The sequence below is a fragment of the Fusarium pseudograminearum genome, chromosome 1 (assembly GCF_000303195.2).
Source record: "Fusarium pseudograminearum CS3096 chromosome 1, whole genome shotgun sequence".
Lineage (NCBI taxonomy): Eukaryota > Fungi > Ascomycota > Sordariomycetes > Hypocreales > Nectriaceae > Fusarium > Fusarium pseudograminearum.
Genome location: NC_031951.1, coordinates 517,194 through 538,139, shown reverse-complemented (window position 1 = coordinate 538,139; position 20,946 = coordinate 517,194). Strand labels below are relative to the sequence as shown.

General features: G+C 50.2%; 5 protein-coding genes across 5 annotated transcripts; 4 read left to right on the top strand and 1 right to left on the bottom strand.

The window, feature by feature from the left end:
* Nucleotides 1–1,999: 1,999 nt before the first annotated feature.
* On the top strand, nucleotides 2,000–10,088 carry FPSE_06935 (uncharacterized protein; the record flags this gene model as incomplete). Its single annotated transcript, XM_009260053.1, has 4 exons — nucleotides 2,000–4,586; nucleotides 4,635–5,032; nucleotides 5,079–9,956; nucleotides 10,035–10,088. 4 exons carry the CDS (start codon nucleotides 2,000–2,002, stop codon nucleotides 10,086–10,088), a joined length of 7,917 nt encoding a protein of 2,638 aa, XP_009258328.1.
* A 373-nt stretch (nucleotides 10,089–10,461) lies between these two features.
* FPSE_06934 (uncharacterized protein) lies at nucleotides 10,462–10,748 on the bottom strand (the record flags this gene model as incomplete). The annotated part of the gene is made up of 2 exons (XM_009260052.1): nucleotides 10,462–10,505; nucleotides 10,562–10,748. 2 exons carry the CDS (start codon nucleotides 10,746–10,748, stop codon nucleotides 10,462–10,464), a joined length of 231 nt encoding a protein of 76 aa, XP_009258327.1.
* Nucleotides 10,749–11,221: 473 nt separating this feature from the next.
* Nucleotides 11,222–12,754, top strand: FPSE_06933 (uncharacterized protein; the record flags this gene model as incomplete). The annotated part of the gene is made up of 4 exons (XM_009260051.1): nucleotides 11,222–11,363; nucleotides 11,416–11,526; nucleotides 11,580–12,277; nucleotides 12,329–12,754. The coding sequence occupies 4 exons, from the start codon at nucleotides 11,222–11,224 to the stop codon at nucleotides 12,752–12,754; spliced, it is 1,377 nt and encodes a 458-aa protein (XP_009258326.1).
* Nucleotides 12,755–14,418: 1,664 nt separating this feature from the next.
* Nucleotides 14,419–15,206, top strand: FPSE_06932 (uncharacterized protein; the record flags this gene model as incomplete). The annotated part of the gene is made up of 2 exons (XM_009260050.1): nucleotides 14,419–14,445; nucleotides 14,478–15,206. The coding sequence occupies 2 exons, from the start codon at nucleotides 14,419–14,421 to the stop codon at nucleotides 15,204–15,206; spliced, it is 756 nt and encodes a 251-aa protein (XP_009258325.1).
* Nucleotides 15,207–17,719: 2,513 nt separating this feature from the next.
* FPSE_06931 (uncharacterized protein) lies at nucleotides 17,720–20,549 on the top strand (the record flags this gene model as incomplete). The annotated part of the gene is made up of 2 exons (XM_009260049.1): nucleotides 17,720–17,769; nucleotides 17,825–20,549. 2 exons carry the CDS (start codon nucleotides 17,720–17,722, stop codon nucleotides 20,547–20,549), a joined length of 2,775 nt encoding a protein of 924 aa, XP_009258324.1.
* Between the last annotated feature and the right edge of the window lie 397 nt (nucleotides 20,550–20,946).

The window sequence follows — 20,946 nt, the reverse complement described above, 5'->3', positions numbered from 1 at the left end:
TCACAGATACAAACAATAATTTGCAGTAATTCAAGCCTTTAGATATTGTTACCACGATCGACATGGCTGGTCTCACACAACTCCAGACTTCCATCTCATTATCTGTCGAATCTACCCTGCACTAGAATAGCGACGTCATTAAGACACGGGGGTTCACCATAACACGCGTGACTCTGGAATACCTATGTGCCATCATGTTGGGAATAGCAAACTAAAATATGGTATTTCCTATTACCAGCAAGTCATATGCGCAATGGTTTCTTCTTTGTCTATACCTCAACTGTACTAGGTACCTATTCCAGGCACCGCGCCTCAAGCCGCTTCCTTGCCTCTAAGCTCAGCACGGGGGCATGTGGATTGAAGCACGACCTATTGATTTAGAAACCTCGAGAGGATGGTGAGGGCGAGGTTGAACCTACAAGAGTGAGGGGAGGATTACATACTTGTAGCAGAGAGGTCTAAAAGTGTTGTTCTTATGAGGAATTTGGGCATTAGCTGTTCAATAGTTCTGGTGTTTGTACCTACGGTTTGATGGTCTCGCCCACATGCAGGGATGTGCTCAGCTCGCCACAGCACTATTGAGATGAGCCTGGTGGTCATAAGTCCAGCTGAACTACGCGGCTAGTTGTGATTATTCACAAAATGTATGTTTCATTGTGTCTTCGCTCAGGTCTCGTCCAAATTATGAGACATGAACCTTTTAGAAGAGGATAAGAACATACAGCCCAGGTAGCCACAGAACTGTGAAGATGTACCTAGTTGCTTGCGAGTTAAGTTGAACCACACCCACTAACCGTGACTATTCACAACTACATGTTTTAGTTGGCATATTACTTTGGTCGCGACCGAATTGCAAGATGGAAATATGTATAAGAAGACGAGAAGATGCTCGTTCAGATGCAACAGCAGCAACAACAAAGCTCAGTTATGACCTCATTTGACTACAAGCTATCACGAACTTCTCTCTAAGATTGTCAGAGCTGTTAGAAAGGCCATTTGAGAAAGGAATAAGGCGTGACAATGAAGGTTATGGAACTGAAGGTGAGGAAATTGGGTTGTCGGAAGTTTTAAGCATATGTGATGGCTTGCATTGTGGTCTAGCGGTAGCCACGCTAGCTGTGCTCTGTAGCTGCTGTGCAAGTCCTGCCCAGCACCTTAGTAGGCCACTGGTCAACGTATGCAAATCTGTTCGGAACGTGGGTTAAGGTTAATTATGAAGCGACATTTGATCAAATATACTTTGCACTCTGAGAACTATTCCTTCTTTTGACCCATTGTCTTGACTGTCCATCAAATCAGGCAAGCATCTCTGCTCCTGGATACTTCACGTTATGGCATCAGCGTATAGCTTCCATGGCACCTGTGGCAGCTTCAGCGTCGCAGATAAGGAATACTCTTGTGCTATCACTGTCATTGAATCCAATGTCTCTCAATATCAGTCACTCCTCCCATTGAACCCTCCACTTTACGCGGCGCGCGCGGGTGTGGACGACTTCAATCATGCGCAACGCGTACATGTCACTCCAATAGCATTACTCGAGCTTCGTCAGCTCAGACGATCCATCAGAACTGAAGAGGGGAGGGGCTGCCTGCGCCACACCTGCGCCACACCCACCTCCAAGGCTGATGACCCCCCCATTGAGTTACAGCATTGAGCACAGGTAAGTGCAGGCTCCAGTTCAGTGGGTGACCGATTGTTTCGACACCTTCGCTAATTTCTCAGCTCCCAGTATCTGTTTTGGACGAGTCTCGATACGTTTCCTCCAGTATTCAGCGAAATCACCCTATCACAAGTCCAACTGTGGCCGCACCGTGACCGCTGTTTCCGCCCGCTCGAGAGCTTCATGCGCCCCGCGCTGGCAGCTCCATCAAGTTACAAATCTTACCCTTCGATGCCGACGACGACTGATAACAGCCTGGACCCTTGAAGGGCTCAGGGGGAGGTGGTTTCTGGAATGAACCCGTGATAAGAGACGAAAACGAAAACAAACACCGAAAAATGGCCTCTATACCAAGACGATACCGGTCGTCCACTTCGGCCTCGAACCCACCACAGACAAAGTCCTTCGAAATCTTGAAGGGCTTGCTTGAAGCTCTCAGTATCGATACCACCCTTCACCAGCAAGATGGCTTCCCTCAAACGCCGCCATTGTTGCGAAAACTACGACATATTATACAGCACATCTCTGCGACACGATCTTCCGTCCACCAAGATGACTTTCGACATGCTGACGGCTTCGAAACAATCCTCAATCTTCTCCGAGCCTTTTCAGGCTATTATGATCCCGATAAAAGAACAGATACAGACATGCTTTCCCTATTTAAGTTGATAGGAGACTGCCTCAACCTATTTTCGGTTGCCCTACGTGGACATGCAGGCAACCGACGCTATTTCCAATATAAAGTTGAGGGAGGCGGATGGGAAGCCCTGGAGCAAGTCATCGCAAGCATAGGGCTGGGCGGTGCTGAACCTGATGCCTGGATAAGTTGCCATATATTTGGCAAACTGCTCGCATTCTCCTTAGACGACGAGGCACTCGATCTTCTTTGTCAATCCATCGGCCAATCGCTACGGCCGGACGATGAGAACTCTCCCAAAGAAGACGAAAGTGACAGCGCCGAAGAGCAATGGGATTTGGTGTTGGCCAAGTCTGCAGAAAATATTACGCCCGGCGTGCGGGAAGTCGTCAATGCCAAGACTATAATACGGCACCCTGAAATTTTGAGAGCAGTCGTCAGTTTCTGGACGGCTATTCCCCGAATGAAAGATGGCCTCGCAAACCCAGCTTCTTTACTTGTCCTCGAGACAATTCATTGTGCTATCTCAGTCTCTATATATAACCGGGCTGCTGTCCATTCGACTGGCGCCTTATCGCAGTTCCTCCGAGTTGCTTTCAATGCCGATTCAGCTCTCAGCCCACCTGAGCGAGAGAAGGTATTGGCTATCTGCAAGATACTCATGCACTTGGGCGTGAACGAACCGGCCGACACACAATTCTTACTATCAACACCCGGATCTGAGGCGTCTGAATTCTGCTTACAGATGACAAACAAACACACAGGTCCTCCTTTCTTCCAATTCGACTTGTCTCTCCACGGCCACTCGTCACTTGAGTTGTCCAGTCTCGGTCGATCGTTTCCGCCACAGTCTAGTGCGGGTTACACATTTACAGCATGGATTCGAGTAGACAGCTTCGACCCTACTGCTCATACAACAATATTTGGTGTCTTTGATTCCACACAGTCATGTTTTGTGCTCATGTACCTCGAGAGAGACACCCACAACTTTATCCTACAAACATCTGTTACTTCCAATAAGCCTAGCGTGCGCTTCAAGTCAGTTTCGTTCAAGGAGAAGAAATGGTATCATATTGCCATTGTGCATCGTCGACCAAAGACGATGGTTACTAGCAAGGCCTCTTTGTATGTCGATGGTGAATTCTCAGAGCAAATACGCTGCAATTATCCTCATCTGCCGCCCTTGGCCACTGGTGCTCATGACAGTTTTGCCTCGTTCAACTCTAATCAGAACAAGACCAACCCTGTGCAGGCTTTCGTCGGTACACCAAAGGATCTTTCTAACCAAATAGGGTCCGGTCTTGTCTTCTCGCGATGGTCGCTTGCTTCGGCGCATTTGTTCGAGGATGCTTTGAGCGATGACTATCTCGCGGTCCATTTCGGCCTGGGACCGCGATACCAAGGCAACTTTCAGGATAGCCTGGGTGGCTTCCAGACCTATGAGGCATCTGCTACTTTGGGCCTCCGCAACGAGATTGCACATCCTGGAAAGGGCGAGACTTCGGACATTATCAGAGCTGTCCGTGAGAAAGCTGGCTCACTACTGCCTGAATCCAAAATCTTGCTTAGCATCCTTCCTACAGCTACGTTTCCTGAAAATGTGCAATTCTACGATACAGGACTTTTGCGATCACTGCCGCGGAACTGTGCTCGCAATCTCTTCAGGGCATCTAACCAGGAGGGTGCACCTCTAGCCATTAACTGTGCGGTTCCCAGTCTTCCGGATTCTCTGTTTAGGGTCCAGGGTCTTCTCTCATTCCGTGGCAATCCCATCGTCGTTGTGCCATCGTATTTGGACGAGAATTTATGGCGACTCGCCGGTTTCACACCGCTGGCCTTGAAGCTCTTTGAGCGAGCATCATCAATTGAAGAGACAGTGCGATCGGCAGAAATGTTATTCTACTGCATTCGTCAGAGCTGGAGAAACAGTGAGGCTATAGAGAAGGATAATGGATACGGAATCTTGGCTATGCTCCTTCGCGTGAAGCTGGGCTACGACCGTGGCAGCAGTGACTCTGCGGTTACTCGACTACAGGTCTCAAACGAAGATCGTGACCGACTGGCCTTCCAACTTCTCAGCTTGATCCTTGGCTTTGTCGGGTATAATCATGTGGAACCTATGGAGTCGTTCATCATCAACCCCCTTGCCTATCGCATCCTTCTTATCGACCTGGACATCTGGCGCAAGTCGGCACCTCGGATTCAAGAGCTATACTATAAACAATTCGTGACATTCGCAGTCAAGAGCAAGTACCATGAGTTCAACAGCCGGAGGTTGATCAGGATGAGTAAGTTATAATACCCGTGGTTTGTACGAGCTGATCTAACAATCTTAGGAATCGTCAAGAGGCTACTGGATGCCATGAAAGGAGAGGTCGTTTCAGAAGACACGATATCGCATTTCATGGGCGCGTTCGAGATTCTCGTCACGTCCAACTTCAGTCAAGAGGTCATGCGATCCTTGTCGCTTTTCATCACATACGCCTTCCACTCTCAGCCCTTGCCTGTCAACAGAAGCCCACGGGCTCTCTCAATTAATTCGCGAACTGGCACTCCACTTCCAAGACGGAGGGGAACACCGACCGACCCAACAGCAGCTGGGATTGCTTCTGGCCTGAAGTTCTTGACCAAGAAGCAGCTCGGTGTCAAGGTTCTCAGCATGTACTCGCGAATTTTGTGCGAAAAAGGCAACACTACGCATATCAAGAAGTTTGCCAGAACAGTGACAAACAAGGTGAGATGGACTCATTCTTGTAGAAAGACTTTTCTAACCTTAACAGTGGCTCCTGTACCTGTTGGCTGAAGATGACCCGGAGGTTGTTGTCCACGGCTGCAAGATTTTGGCACGACTTCTCGTTACGCACGGCTCCAATTACACATCGAAATTCGCTGGAAAGTCGGGAGGTTTCGTGATCATGTCCAACAGACTCAAGCGATTTTGGGACATGCCAACCCTGTGGCCCATCTGCTTCAGTATTCTGTTTGGGTACGATGTCGCCGAGATCAATTTTGACAGGAACTTTGACTTCTTCAATATCCTAGAGACATTTGGCAAGCGCAAGGTTGTGTATCCCGAGTCTTTGTCAGTCATTACAGCGATGTTGCAGCATGGCCTGAAGGACGTGATGAGGCACCAGGATGATCCAGACTCGCCAGCAACCTATGTTGATCCTGCTTCACACACTCTGAAGAAGTTTGCATCCGCCAAAGATCTCCGCCCGGAAATGCGACCGCGAGCAAGTTCCATGAACCTGACTACTGCCCTTGCGACACGTTCAAACTTCTCTCGTGACAGCGAAAGAGTTGCAAGCTACGCAGGCGTTCTACACACTGTGATCCGTTTCCTTCTTGATCTCCACGAGCGCTCAACAGAATTCAGGGACTTTGCTTTGACTTCAGAGTGGGTGAGACTGCTGCTATCGGCGCTTTATCCTGTCATTGTTAGCGCTGATGCGGTCACACCCGAAACTGAGTTGAACTCTGGAGATATGGCCCTGACATTCGAGGGGACAGACGTTATCATCCGGCCTATCAGCGGTAGTGGTTCCCATGCTACACCAATTGTGCGAACAACAAGCGTTGACCCAGTTCCGTCGCCTCAGTCGACACCACCCAAGGGCACACCCCTGAGGAGAGCCTCGTCGTTCGTTCTTCTCACTCAGCAGAAATCTCCTGTTGGTCCTAGTACGGCTCGTTTAAGTCCTGCTTTGCCATCGCCTAGGTCAACGCCTAGCAAGAGACCAAGCAGCGACATCCTGGACGGACTTATGGAGCTGGTGGTGAGCGTCTTCATGGATCAGCTTCTTTCGCGGAAAGACTTTTCCGGGTTTGGCTTGTTCACCAAGGTCCCCCCTGGCTTCCGTGAACACCAAGCTTACTTTGAGAGTTACATCTTGAAGCATGTGGTTGCCCAACTGGAAAAGAACATCCAGCTCAATCAGAAGGCAATCTGCGAGCCTCGCGTGTTGACTAACCTCTCAAGACTTTGCCAACACATGTCGGAAGCCATCTTCGAAGGATGGTTTTTGAACGGGGCTGAGGTCATGATTGACTTTATTGGAATGCTTCTCGAATTCTTGCAACGTCCCGACATTGCTTCACTAAAGAGCGTCCGACTCTGCAGCCAAGCTGTCAACAGCATTCGATTCTGTCTTTTGAGAATAATTCTTCTGAGGCTATCTGACCTTGACAATTCAGACACCACACTGGTAGAAGCTAAGCAGTTCATGGGCAAGATGGCGTACTGGCAAATGTCAATTCTTGGCTGTTTTACAGGCGAGGACCAGTTCCTCAAGCTGTTCTGGTACCAGCTCTACACCAAACTCATCAGCGACAAGATGCCCCTCCGAACTGCGGCAGCCAACTTCTTACGCATCATCTTGGTGCAGAAACCGGAGGAGTCTAATGAGCTAATCCATTCATGCATGTCGCCGGACCAGAAGCAGCTTTCCAAAGACTTTCAGCAATTGACAGGCGTGGATGACGAGAGTTTTGTGGAGTGGGTCGACAAACATCGCCCGTCCCTGGACGTACTGTTTTTTGGTGGAATGTCAAAGACATGGGAAGACTTTGTCAGCTCGGAAAATGCACGTACGGCAGAGACATCCAAGGTCCGGTTGGCCAAACGCAAAGACAAACTTCGAGTGTGGCATGCGGAAAACATCAACACAGAGAAAACCTTGCTCAGTCATGACATCGGTAACAGCGCCTGGATGAAGAGTATCTACAACTCTGAGTACTTCAAGTATCAGCGGATCATGCAAGACCAACAGGATGATCTTGTGTTTCTTAGCGACGCTTACAAGAAGATGGAAAGAGACCTCATGCGACCCGGCGCGGTGTTTAGCGAAGCCGCGCCACCCAAATGGAAGCTCGACCGAACAGAAGGACGAAACCGGATGAGACTCAGGGTTCTTCCGGACTTTACGACAAGTAAGGATGAATATCAACCAAAGAGGAAGGCGAGTGAGGTTTTGCAGACTCTTCGACTCAACACGTCGGCCAGCCCAGCACCCTCGATCGTTACGTCCGCAGTGTCGCCAACAAAGACCGCCACCCCCGCGCTTCCAGAAAGCAACAACGAGACCCCTCAATTTACCGATGAGCCCGAAAGCACTGTGCCAGCAGAGCAGCCTGCCTCTGGTGTTGCTCCTGAAGACGACTTTGAGCTTGTTGATGATCCCAACGATCCTAATGAAGGGGACGAAGGCTTTGAGGACAAGAACCGGAAGGTTATGCGACGACTGGAGCGTGGAGACCAAGTCCAGTCTGCATACAATATCTCGCGAATTATTGGACTGGAGGCGTGTGAGGGTATCCTCATCATTGGCAAGGATGCGCTTTACATCATGGACAACGTGTTCCAGTGTGCCAACGGAGACATTGTCAACGTCTGGCAGGCTCCGCCTGAAGAGCGTGACCCTTTCTCCCAGATCGTTACTGATGCTAAGACGTCGGAGAAGCGACAGAATAATAAGGAGCAAGAGTCGAGGCATTGGCGATGGCACGATGTTATCAGCATCTCAAAACGCCGCTTCCTCTTCCGAGATGTTGCGATCGAAGTATTCTTTACCGATGGTCGAAGTTATCTCTTGACTACTATCACCCCAGTGGTGCGGGACAACTTGTTCATCAAGATGCTCAGCAAAGCACCTCACACCACTGGTGCCAATACTCTTCCAAACCCCGAAGATGCCTGGCGCTTGGAGTCTCTCAAAGTCTTTGATGAATCGCCCCAAGGATTCGGGTCCAAGTTTGGTACCTTTTTTAACGCGTCGCCTTGGAACCCTCTCCTCAAGAAATGGCAAAAGGGCGAAATCTCCAACTTTCACTATCTCATGATGGTAAACACCATGGCTGGCAGGACCTTCAACGATTTGACCCAGTACCCAGTGTTCCCATGGGTCTTGGCAGATTACACCAGCGAGGATCTGGATCTTGACGACCCCAACACATTCCGAGATCTGTCCAAACCAATGGGCGCGCAGACGCCACACAGAGTTGGAGGTTTTGTCGAGAGCTATAATGCGTTGGAAGAAATAGGAGAGGTTCCTTTCCACTATGGCACACACTACTCATCTGCTATGATTGTGTCCTCCTATCTGATCCGTCTGCCACCTTTTGTGCAATCCTACATCCTTCTCCAGGGTGGAAGCTTTGATCACGCAGATCGTCTCTTCCAATCCATTCCAGAAACATGGCAATCTGCCTCGTGCAAGAACAAAACTGACGTGAGGGAACTGATCCCCGAGTTTTACTGTCTCCCCGAATTCTTGACCAACGTCAATGGCTACAACTTTGGCAATCGCGAAAGCAACGGCGTCAAGGTCGACCATGTTGAGCTTCCCCCATGGGCCAAGGGTGATCCAAGAATATTCATCGCCAAGCACAGAGAGGCTCTAGAAAGCCCCTATGTGAGTGAGAATCTGCACCAGTGGATTGACCTCGTCTTTGGGTTCAAGCAACGAGGCGAGGCAGCAGTAGAGAACCTCAACGTGTTCCACCATCTCTCGTACCGTGGTGCGACAGACTTGGATAGCATCACCGATGCTAAGGAGAGGGCCATCTTGGCTGGTGTCATTCATAATTTTGGACAGACACCACATCAAGTGTTTATGAAGTCACATCCTGCTAGAGAACATGTCCGATCTCCTGCTCGACGATTAGACACGAGCGTGATTTCTTTGAGCTGTTTGCCGCACCCACTGCTTGGTATGGACTCTCCCTCTCGATCTATGAACTTTACTGACAAACCCTCAATAGAAAGCCACGAGCGTGTGGCTTCCCTGCTCTACGCATCCAAGCTGGACCGCTTACTGTGTGCCTCCCCATTCCGCCTCAACTTCCCGCCATACGACAAGTTCCTCGAATGGGGCTATGCCGACAACAGCATTCGCTTCTTCTTCAGCGACAATCGAAAGGTAACACGAAACCATATCCTCGTTCACGGCCGCATCGCTAACTCGACAAAGCCGGCTGGGCTCTTTGAGAACCTCCACATTGGACAAATCTCTTGCGCCTGCTTTGCCGATTCCAAAACTTTGATCACTGCTGGAGAGGACTGCGTCGTCTCAGTGTACGCACTTCAGACTGCACATGGCAAACCAGTTGAGCTGCTTCCAAGGTCGAGTCTGTTTGGACACAAATTCCCAGTCACGACAATTGCAGTTAGCAAGGCTTTCAGCACTCTCTTGACTGTGTCTACGGACGGGCAGGCGTTCTTGTGGGATCTTAACCGACTGTCGTTTATTCGCAAGCTGCCTTTGGTGCGCCCTGTCGAGTCTGCTCGTATCAACGACATCTCAGGCGAGATCCTTCTCTGCTCTGGACCAAACGTGATACTGTACACTCTCAACGGCACATTGCTTCTGGAGCAAAACGTCTGCTTCGACCAAGACGACTACATCCACTCGTGTGCCTTTTATGAGGGCGCAGGAAACGAGTGGCTTGACAATTACTTGATCTTTACAGGCCACAAGCGCGGTATAGTCAATGTCTGGCGGCGCAGCATCGTCGGCAGTCGGTGGACTCTGGAGCTGCTGAGAAAGCTTGATCATGTGGATTATAAGAATGAGAAGGGCGCGAATACAGAGGCAGGCATGACATGCATCAGCCCAATGCCAACATGCGTCTACACGGGCGATGATGACGGTAGAGTTGTAAGTACCATCACCTTTCTGTGGTGTGCCAATACTGACAAGCTTCTAGTACGAATGGAATCTACTGAGCAGGGATAGATAGAGTCTGGCCCTCCCGAACCGGACATCAGTTCGACACAACCGCCGCAATAGTCTCGTCTAATTAAGAAAAAGTGGGAGAGGATATCTTGGTTTCTTGCTTCTTGCACATCACTAGTGGCGTTTGCTGTTTGATCTTAGCCGCATATTTAGAAAAGCGTTGGCTCGCGCAAGTGGGCGCACGACGTGTATACATATGTCTCGAAAGCGTTGTGATCGGTATTGATTGGATGTAGAAAATCGAATTGGAGCGTCAATTGCTGGTAAATTTTGGACGTCGACTCTTGTCCCTTAATTCCTCTATGATATTCCTCCGCCTCCGCTGTAGCGCTTTCTCTGGTGACGCCGTAGTTTGTACAATAGTGTATGCTCGCTTCTTCTTTTCTGTTCCGAGCCGTGTTATTTCCTTCCTCTTTAATTCGAGATCTTAATCGTCGTAGCCGGTGAGCTGTTTCCTGGGAGTATTGGGGACTATATGGATGTTAGTCTGCTGTACATCACGAAACCCAATCTGGAGGGAAACGCACTGGGGTAGGTCACAGGAACCGGGGGCGCATCAATATCGCCAAAGTAGTGTCGGATCGGAGGCACAATGGGCATGGCAACGGGACCAGCAGCGCCGATGATGACGGACCAGAAGAGGGCGGGACGCTCGCGGGCTGCCCAGCGGCAGTACTTGAGGGGAGCTCGCCAGAAGAAGGGTGCGGCGGACATGATGACCTGTAGGGAACGACGTTAGCGGTGGATATTACGCAGTAGAGGAGCGATTCGTACTCAATTGACGAGAGATCTGAGGGTGGGTTTGTCGTCGGGTCTTTTGGTGGTGATGATGGGCTTTGGCTCTCCAAGCAACGGTCCAATCGCAGGAGCGGAAAAACCAAGCCGAAGGTGTCGGATTATTCGTCCCGCACACATACTCACTAACCTTTTGAGACCTTGAACACTACCACAACAAGTCTAGCGCAGTGTGTTTCACTTCCCCCACTGAAGGCTACGTATCCCAAAACGCAAGCTCACCTCCGGCCAGTAGTACCTGCCTCTAAACTACGTGTAGAGAGCTCTAGTTCTAAAGCGCAAGCTGTCCACGCCAGTCCATCAACTTACACCTCGCAGAGAGAGAGAGAGAGAGACCACATTCAACACAAAAAAATCAACCACATTTTCCCGCCATTGTTATCTCTGCCAGAATGCGGTCACTTTTGAGCCTTGTGCTCTTTCTCTTCGCGGCGCTGGTTTCAGCCGTGAGCACAGCAGGAAACCGTATGCTGGTTGTGACGGACAGCCCAGCAGACAAGGAGGCCTACACAACCTTTTTCCGCGACTTGTCTGGTATTCATCCCCATTGGCGATTGCTTTGGACACTGAAGCTTACAATTGATAGAACGAGGCTACCAGATCACGTTTGAATCACCAAAGACCGAAAGCCTAGCTTTGTTCCTGCACGGCGAGAGGACTTATGATCACCTCATCTTCCTCCCCACCAAGATCAAGGGTTCGTCATTTTTGGTCTTCTTGGTGTTGATGGGTATGCTAACTCTTGCGCAGGTCTTGGACCCAATCTGACTCCCCAGCTCATTCTCGAATTCGTCACTGCTGGTGGTAACCTCCTCGTCACCATGTCCTCCACCCACGTCGTGCCTTCCGCTCTCGACGCCGCCCTCATGGAGCTTGAGATTATGGTCCCAGAGGAGCGCACCGGCAAGGTCGTCGACCACTTCACTTACGACACCATTTCCGCCTCCGAGGATCACGATGTCCTCGTTGTCGATGCCCCTCGCAACATCCTCCCCGGCAGAAAGGATTACTTCGAGATGCCTGGCGCATTCCTCTCCGTTCCCCACGCTCTCGGCCACAGACTCGGCAATGGTGAACTCATCACGCCTGTTCTTCGAGCCCCTCCTACGGCCTACATGTACAACCCCAAGGACCAGAACAAGACCATTGAGACTGATGAGCTGTTTGCTGCTGGTACACAGGTCAACCTCGTCACCTTCTTCCAGGCTCGCAACTCTGCGCGCATTACTGTCATTGGTTCCGCTGAGATGCTCCAGGACAAGACTTTTGATACAAAGGTTGCCCGACAGGGCGGCAAGCCTCAGTTCCCTGCTAACCGTGAGTTCGTCACCAACGTAGCTGCTTGGACTTTCCAGGAGTTGGGTGTTTTGCGAGTCAACAGCATTGAGCACCGTCTCGATGGCAGCAACGAGACCAACCCTGCGGGATACCGCGTCAAGAATGATGTTGTAAGTTGAAGCCCACCCGACTTTTCGTTGATCATCTCTAACACACTCTAGTCTTACAACATCTCCCTGTCCGAGTATGCCTGGAACACCTGGCAACCCTACCACACTCCCGAAGACGATGAGGTCCAGCTTGAATTCACCATGCTGTCTCCCTTCTGGCGCCTCCCATTGAAGCCCATTCTCTCCAACGACCACGAGACCATCTACTCTACCAACTTTACCCTGCCCGATCAACATGGCATCTTCAACTTCAAGGTCAACTACAAGCGCGCCTTCCTGACCTACATCGAGAAGAAGAACACCGTCAGCGTCCGCCACTTAGCTCATGACGAGTATGACCGAAGCTACAGTATCAATGGCGCTTGGACTGGCATTGCTGGCACCTGGGCCACCATTATCGGATTCATCTCGTTCTGCTTTATTTGGCTGTACAGCAAGCCAGTCCCCAAGACGTTTCTTGACAAGAAGACACAATAGAGGAAGAGGCGGAGGATGGAAGTACCGGTTTTTTGTTTTTCTTAATGACAACACGATTGGGAATCGTGCAACATTATAGTGTAGAACAGGACTAAAAGTAAACTATAGAATATGCACTTGTTCTTTTTTCTACAACTGTGTCTAAGATGTCTGTCTACAGCTGTCTATGTCTGTGTCTACAACTGTGTGTCTACGATTGTCTGTATCTACCAGTGTCTGTCTTCTGTCTATGTGTCTAAAGTACATGTGATTCATGAGATCGATTATGTTGTTGGTCCCTCAGATTAGCTCTCTTGGGTTCTCAATGACAACTCGAGGCAGTTGAATGCGACCGTCCTTGACGTGAAGCCTGCCACTGCTGCCTGCAAATTTGGCTTTTTGGTCGATGGATCATCACCGGGCAACATAATCGTATCTCAAAGAATTCCTCCCCGCACCTCATAATCCCTCCAAAACAAACAGTTCCCTCCTCCGCAAATTGCCAAGCCTGCTCCGATTGAAAACTATATCGTGCGCTACATCACGAGCGATTCTCGATTCCACGTCCAACGCCCAGAAGGGGTCGTCCAGCGGAAGAGACTCTGCTTCACTTGAAAGCAAAAAGATTATCTGTCATAGCGGCTACACTAGACAAATGCGAAATCGGGAATGAAAGGCAAAGGAAAGAAACAAGGCAAAAGGAAAGAAATGCTTCAAAAAGGTCTGCTCAGATCTCTGTTCTTGTGTGAGGTACACTTTCCACCATATGCTGGGATGACCACCAAGGTAGGCATACCCAGAGAGGGGGAATCACCTAAAGCTCGGTGTGAACGGTCTTCATCATAGCAGACCTGGGAGAGAGAGTGTGAAGTGAAGCTGGAGGTGAGTAACAACAAACGGAGGGGGAAGTACAGGATGAAAAGTAGATAACGCCGAACGCCAAACGCCTTGCGCCGCCGTCTATACCAGTCTATCCCAGAACGCCCCATCTAAGAAAGCAGCCCAGAACGCCCCCACCCAGAAAAAACAAACCGAAAGCAAAGAGAACCCCAAGCAGAAAAAGACAGGAAGAGAGGATGGTGATGGAAGCAGGGGAGTGGGACATGAAACTTACCTTACCTGGAAGAACCAGGCGTCGGAGTCGGGGGACTCCATGATAAAACAAATGGGAAGGAAGTGACAAAGGAAAAGAAGCAGTTGGTTAGCAATGATGTTGAATGCCGAAGCACTCGAGGGTATAGCAAAGATCGCTGTTGAACTCGCAGTCGAAGTCTGGAGGATGCGAAGCGATGAAGAGGAAAGAAAGAAGAGAGAGAGCAGAGGAGGAGCAGGCGGTTATTTATAATTCTCCAGATTGAGGAGCGATTGCTAGCGCGGTGCTCACTGCGTTCTCTTTTTTTTGAAGTTGACGGCCGTTTGGCAGTTGGCTGACAGCTGGCAGGCAGCTGTCAGTCCGAAACTCATGATGGTTGAATTTCCAAGTCGCGGTTCAGCGCGCGACGGACCAGGCTGAAGTTGGGGGGGCAGCTCCAACTGTGGCGCTGTGGCGTAGGCGGGAAGCTCTAAACGAGGCTGGAGTGGCTGGGAAAACTTGCTTGACTTGGGGTTAGCTGGGTCGACATCAACACTTAACAATTGTTCGCTATTGTCTATCGCTCGACTCTTTTCGCAGCAGATCCGTCAAAATGGTAAGCAGCCCTTTGTCTCATCAAGTATTCTGACCCGTGATAACTAACAATTACAGGCTCGTAACTCGGAAAAGGCCCAGTCTATGCTGTTTCGCTTTCGCGAAGCCCAAGCAGCAGACCTAGGCATCATCGACGCCGGCCGCACCCGCCGCCCCAAGCTCATCACCGAAGTCACAACCATCCCCGCCTGCGAAAAATGGCGCGGCCAAGTCCTCAAGGAGATCTCGCGCAAGATGTCCCGCATCCAGGAGCCCATCCTCAGCGACTACCAAATCCGCGACCTCAACGACGAGATCAACAAGCTCATGCGCGAGAAGCACATGTGGGAGATACAAATCCGCAACCTCGGCGGGCCAAACTACATGCGCGGCGGCGGAAAAATCTACGATGATCAGGGCCGCGAGATACCGGGCAGCGGAAAAGGTTACAAGTACTTTGGACGAGCGCGCGAACTTCCCGGCGTCAAGGAACTTTTTGAAGCAGCGAAGAATCAGGGCGATGAGAAGCCGCTTGAGGAAAGACATGATATGAGAAGGAATGTGGACGCGGCGTACTACGGCTATGCGCCCGACGAAGAAGATGAAGAGTTACTCGCGTACGAAGCTGAGAAGGAGAGGCAAGCCGTGGACCACATGCTTAAAACAGGACCGAGAGACGTGCCGGATGGATGGGAGGCTCTGCCTGGAGATACGGGAGATGGGAATACGTGGGTTTTGCCGACGTTGGAGGAGGTGCAGGAGGAGCTGATTGAGCGACGGAGGAGAAAGTTGCTGGAGCAGTTGTGAGGTGAACATATCGTTAGACTTGATATTATACGGGGGGTTTTAAAGAAGAGGTGGTTTAGCTATTTGGATCATATTTATGGAGTTGGGAAGGGATTGTCATGTTTTGCAGGCGTATGGGTTTGTTATGGCGATACCTAGTCGTTAGGGCAGCAAAAGAAGTCTCGATTGCTGATGGTATAAAATTGAATGGTTTGTTCGGTCAATTTGAGGGTTATTGGCGTTTGGATGGTGTTCTTGTCTAGGGTATTTGTCGTGCATTGAAGTCAGCACTTCAATCGATGAGACGAAACCTCCTGGGTAGTGAACAGCAGTCAAGTTCACCTCCTGAATCTGGTGATATAAAATACGGCAGCTTAATAAGCACATTCTTATGCTTCCGGTAGCTAATATTTCAGATACACTGAGGAAAGCCAGTTAATAAGTAGTTCGCTATTATAGATCAAACTTATTCCATCTATATCTTGTACCCTAGAGCCATGGACTATTTTTATAGATGAAACTAACCTGCACTACTGTTCCATCGTAAAACACCATGCGAATCCAAGCACACATGCATTAGAGTCTTCTTTCGCCCCTCGTTTATAGAACGGTATGTGGTTCATGGCATAAGAGGTCAAACAGAACCGAGTTTGAGACGACTGGGGCATAGCCTACCATCTCGCTTGCTGTATCTTGAGACGCCTGAAGCTGAAGTGCATCTACAGTCCCAACGGTTATACCGAAGTAGTAGTATACCCTTTAAAAGACAAAAACCTCCACTTATAAACGGAAACTTGAAGTGCCGGGGAAATAACGCGGACGGAGAAACTATTCGCATTGTGCATGATGGGCAGTTTTTAAAGAGGAACCTGTTTCGTTTCAACGGCGTATCCTATCCAGTCAGTTCAGTATCGAACTTGCCAAGCGAGATAAATAAGTATAAGCAAAGAAAAAAAGAGCCTTTATGGAAAGCCTGTATGACGATCGTTATTGATTGGTTTAGAGGAGCCCGCCCCTTGAGTCTTGGGATTATGAATAAGGGACCCTTGTCACGGCTGCAAGGACCCCTGAGATGACAGAGGAATGCCACCTAGATTACTCAGGCGAGAGTGTCTGTGAATTCGAATTTGAATGCTCGCTTGAGGATATGAACTGATTAGATCTATTTAATGAGGATTTCTAAATATATGTATTGGCAACGTGGGTTAGTGAATAGATTGGCGCAATCAACATCTCGATCTGCCTGTTTTTGCTGGAGAACCGAGTATTCCATGAATCCATAATTGCCATCAGTTCCAAGCCTGGCTTAGCTTGGTCTTGCATTGCCATTGCATAGGGACCTATCCGCAGGTTAGTACTGAATAGGCGCGCTCCCAAGGAGAATGTGACGCTGTTTCATTAGGGATCGACATTGACAAGTCTTGTCTGTGTCGCCTTGCCGTGTCTTTGGTCTGACTTGAGTCTTTGTCTCTCCCTGTCTGCCGTGTGTCCGTCCACGTTCCTTTTCTTTGTATGTCTCGGGTATCTTTTTTGTGACCTGCATCTGCATCATATCGAAATTTCCCATCCTCTCGTCCGTCATTTCTACACTCCTTTTGTCTTTAGAGGCGCAGTCCCCTCTATTCCACTCCTTTCAGTTCAGCCTCTTCCTTTGCGACGATCAATTTAGCTTTGTTGATCCTGTCTGTGGCAGTTGTGTCTCTTTTTTCTCCTTCTCTTTCTTTACTCTAAAATAGTGCAAGTCTTGTCTATTCTTGGCTTTTCCCCTATTTTCCAAGAATCTAAAAAAGAGGACGAGAGATCAAACTAAAGAGACCGAAAAAAGGCACCCCGCGACAACAGTCTGACCAAAGAAAAAGTCGAGCCCCTGAGCTTGTCTTGTCATCTTGTACCTGCATTACTTTTTTAGCTCTTAAGCTTGCAGCAAACTAAAGGTCCAAACCATCCAATCCCAACTCAAGCCACACCAACAACCATCAAGAATAACGCTCTAAACGGCCCCTTTTAACGACTTCAGTTCTCGTCTTGGGTAAAAGAGAGAGATTCAAGCTGTGATGGACATCAGTTGAATTAATTCTTCTATCCATCTGTCGTCATCTTTGAACCCCAAATTTGTTCCTAAAATTGGACACTTCAATTCAATCCTTTCCCATCTGATTTAAATTAACCCACTTGGTTCTTTTCAACGCCTGTGCGCTATCCCTAGACTATCCCCGACTATCCCTAGGCTATCCCTACTTTCTTACTTCACTTTACTTGCTTCCTCACCTTCGCTTCTCTATTACGCCCCCTCCTCTCTCCCCCGTTGAGCGGGACCCCTAGGTCATTAGTACTACTTTACGGTAAGTCCACTCCGGTCCATTCTTCTGGGCAACGGTCAGTCGTTAGGTCTTCTAGAATTATGCACAGAAAGAGTACCTAGACCTGACCTTGCCCTGACTTGCAACCTTACATCATTCTACCTATGGCCACTCGCTCATGATACATTCAACAGGTCATCGTCTCGATCCCCTTGCATTCTCTTCATATCCGAGATGGTGTCCTTCTTTGGCCTCAGACTGGGAGGCGACAGGAAAAAGTCACAGTAAGCATTCTCTCTCGGCTCACTGTCTGCCAGTCACTTACCATCAATCTCGCAGGGACAAAAAGTTAGCGACAAAACAAATACAGCATCTGCATCGCAATGACACATACAGCAACAATGATAGTGGATACGAAACTATTACCACAATCACGGCAAGGGAGATCAAACGACAGAGCAACTTCTCCCGCCCAAATCTCGCTCGTCCTGGCACATCACACTCTCAACTCGAGCCCCCGACCCGCGTGCCCTATATGAACAGCGCAGGCGGCGCTTCTTCCATGGTTGATCTCGGTGCGCCGCGAGCACCAGGAATGGGCAACCCTCGATTCCACTCCTCCGACATGCAGCTCAACACACGCTTCGGCAACGGCAGCTCGACAAGTCTTGTCGCACCCAGCCCTATAACCGCAGATGGCAACAGGCCCGGTACACCTACACGTCCCGGAACCGCTGTGTCAACAAGAGAGCCTCCGAACCCGTTTAATATTCACTTTGGAAAGGATTCTGTCAGCAGTATACCCTCAACGCCCCACGACGATCTCGCGAACCACCCTGAAACCTTCGAATTTAATCTCGGAACCGAAATCAAGGAAGTCAGGACAAGGAGTCCCGTTCCCACAACCAACAATGGATATCCATCTCCTCCGCCTTCCATCGTTAACGCTGAGCGACCCTTCTCTCCCGACAACCGACCTTCGAGCAGCCGTCAAAACGTGCCCACCGCACCCACTCTCCAGAAGCCTAGCGCTGCCGGTCCTATGTCTCTGCCCAGCCCAGCTGTCTCGGTTGCGCGAAGCGAGGATACCTGGGAGTCTCCTGTGATTCGCAACGTCTCAGCTAAGCGCGACACATTCACATTCCACATGCCTAGAAAATCGAGCTTTACCATGGAGACCGACCCTCGTGATACCCCCAAGCCCATGGCTGAAGGCCTCGCTGGAAACTTTGCTGGGTTCGACTTTGGTGAGACTGTCAGGAAGGGCAGTATCGGAGGCAAGAGCATCGACACAGCGAGCGAAGGCAGAGTGAGCCCGATCGATACAAACGTCAAGCCGAAACCGCTGGTGAACACCAGGACAGCCAGCCCTCTTGGAAACACAAGAACCGCTAGCCCTCTCAGGACTATGCAGTCAAGTCCTAGTCTCAGCATGCTTGACACAGCTTTGACAAGAACTCGAACGGCCAGTGATGCGATGTCACCCCTGTCTTTGGTGTCTTCGCTGGCATCGGCAGCAGCAGAGGAGATTCCTCGTATTCAGACACCCCAACCTTCGCAGCCGTCCAAGCCGATGCATCAAGCTCCCAAGATCCTTCAACCTGGCCAGCTGTCAGAGCCTCTACAGGATACGCGACCTGTCTCGCCTTCGCGCTCTCCCATGCCTTCTCCGCTTTCGCAACCTCCTCAACAGAACTCGCCTGGGCCGTCTCCCATTCTGTCTTCTTTCCCCGGTCGCGAAGGTTCACCACCACTTGATATCGAGTTCCCTCGATCTCCCCCTCGAGGATACCAACAGTCGCTCCAGCCATTACAGTACCCAACTAAGCAGTACAAGGCATACCAGCCTCCCAACTCTTCTCCGCCTACGAAACCTCTACCTTCGCCATACCGGTCACCTACTTCTCCTCTCCCTCCTGTGCCACCACCTCGATTGAACCCTGGAAACAGCAGGGGGAACAGCAGAAGTAACACTCCCGACATTGCCTCCAGGAGCGCAACCCCCGACACAATTGCAAGCCCAGGCTTCATCAACCTACCTCTGCAGCCTCCCCCGCGCGGTCTTCGTCCACGAACCGACTCGGAGCCAAAGCTTGGCCGACCTGTTCGAGTTCCTGCTCCTCTCGCTGAGCGTTCGGCAACCATTCCTCTTGTTGGATCTGGACCAAGGAGTGCCGTTGGCCCTGGTTTTGATGATAATGGTTTCGTTCGCGCTGCGCGTATCCCCGAGCCACCCAGGACGGCAAGCCCGTTCCTCCAGCAGGCTTGTGAGCCGTCGCGAGCAGCGAGTCCCTTTCGTGCACACAGCCCTCAGCCGCCACAAACGGCCAGTCCGTTCCTACAGCAAACTGCGCAGCCACCAAGGACAACCAGTCCTTTCCTTCAACAGAGTCCCATGGAAGGTGAATTTCCTATCCAAAAGGGCTTGCCCCGAGGACGTAGACCTCAGCAACCCGAGCCTCAGACCCCCGACAAGGGCTACGGCTTGGAACCAAGGAAGCAGCGTCGCCAGCCTCCCATGTACCCTCCACCCAGGAATGAATCACCAGTGGCTCCAGACTCTTTCGATGCACCAAGTACTCCCAACTGGAACGACTTTGATCGCGCTGAAGCACACAAGTCTGCTATTCCGGCTGCTCTCTCACCCTTCCGAGCTCAGTTCGCTCGGTCTCCTGGACAGGCTACCGACTCCTCTTTGAGTCCGCGCCTCGCTCAGTATGCTTCTTCGCCCATCTCGGATAGGTCACCAAGTCTACCGTCGCCTTCATTTCCCTCATTGCAAAAGTCAATTTCCAACTCGAGTGAGAATCTCGCACGGATGTTTGACATTGATGGACCGTATGACCAGCGGCCTGAGCCTATCCAGGGCAGGCCACTGATCTCACCCGTCATGGCGGACTTTGTGCAGCCCAGGGACAGAGACCGCAGCAGGACTCGCATCGAAGCCAAGCGAGCTCCCCCTCGACCAAACCCCATCACCGTCCCAGCGCCGCACACCACAGAGGCTGTCAAGGTTAGAACGCCCAACCCCGTGGTTGATGCGAACAACCCTGGATTTATCTAATTGGGCCATTTATTTCTTGGAATCGCATTACACTGGAGCGTCTGCTGGGTTTTTAAAAGAGGCTAGACGCCTCATGACTTTTCTTGCGTACTGTCAATCGCTTATCACACCATTTCTTTGACTATATACATTCTTCCCTTGCATATGGCGTCGTTCGCTTATAGATCATCACATACCCCCGTCCCCCGATTCTTTTTTCTTCTCTTCTTTATGTATATATATACTCATAATCATCGGGACATGATTAGTGGTTAATGTCTAAGGAATAGATATCCAGAGCTTTGAGCCTGGTTTCACATGGCTATCTTGACAGAAGTGATGTTGCATGAATGAATGAATTGTGATGTTGCGTAGAGTAAATTTCATTATGTGATTGTATAGTACAGAAGATACAGCG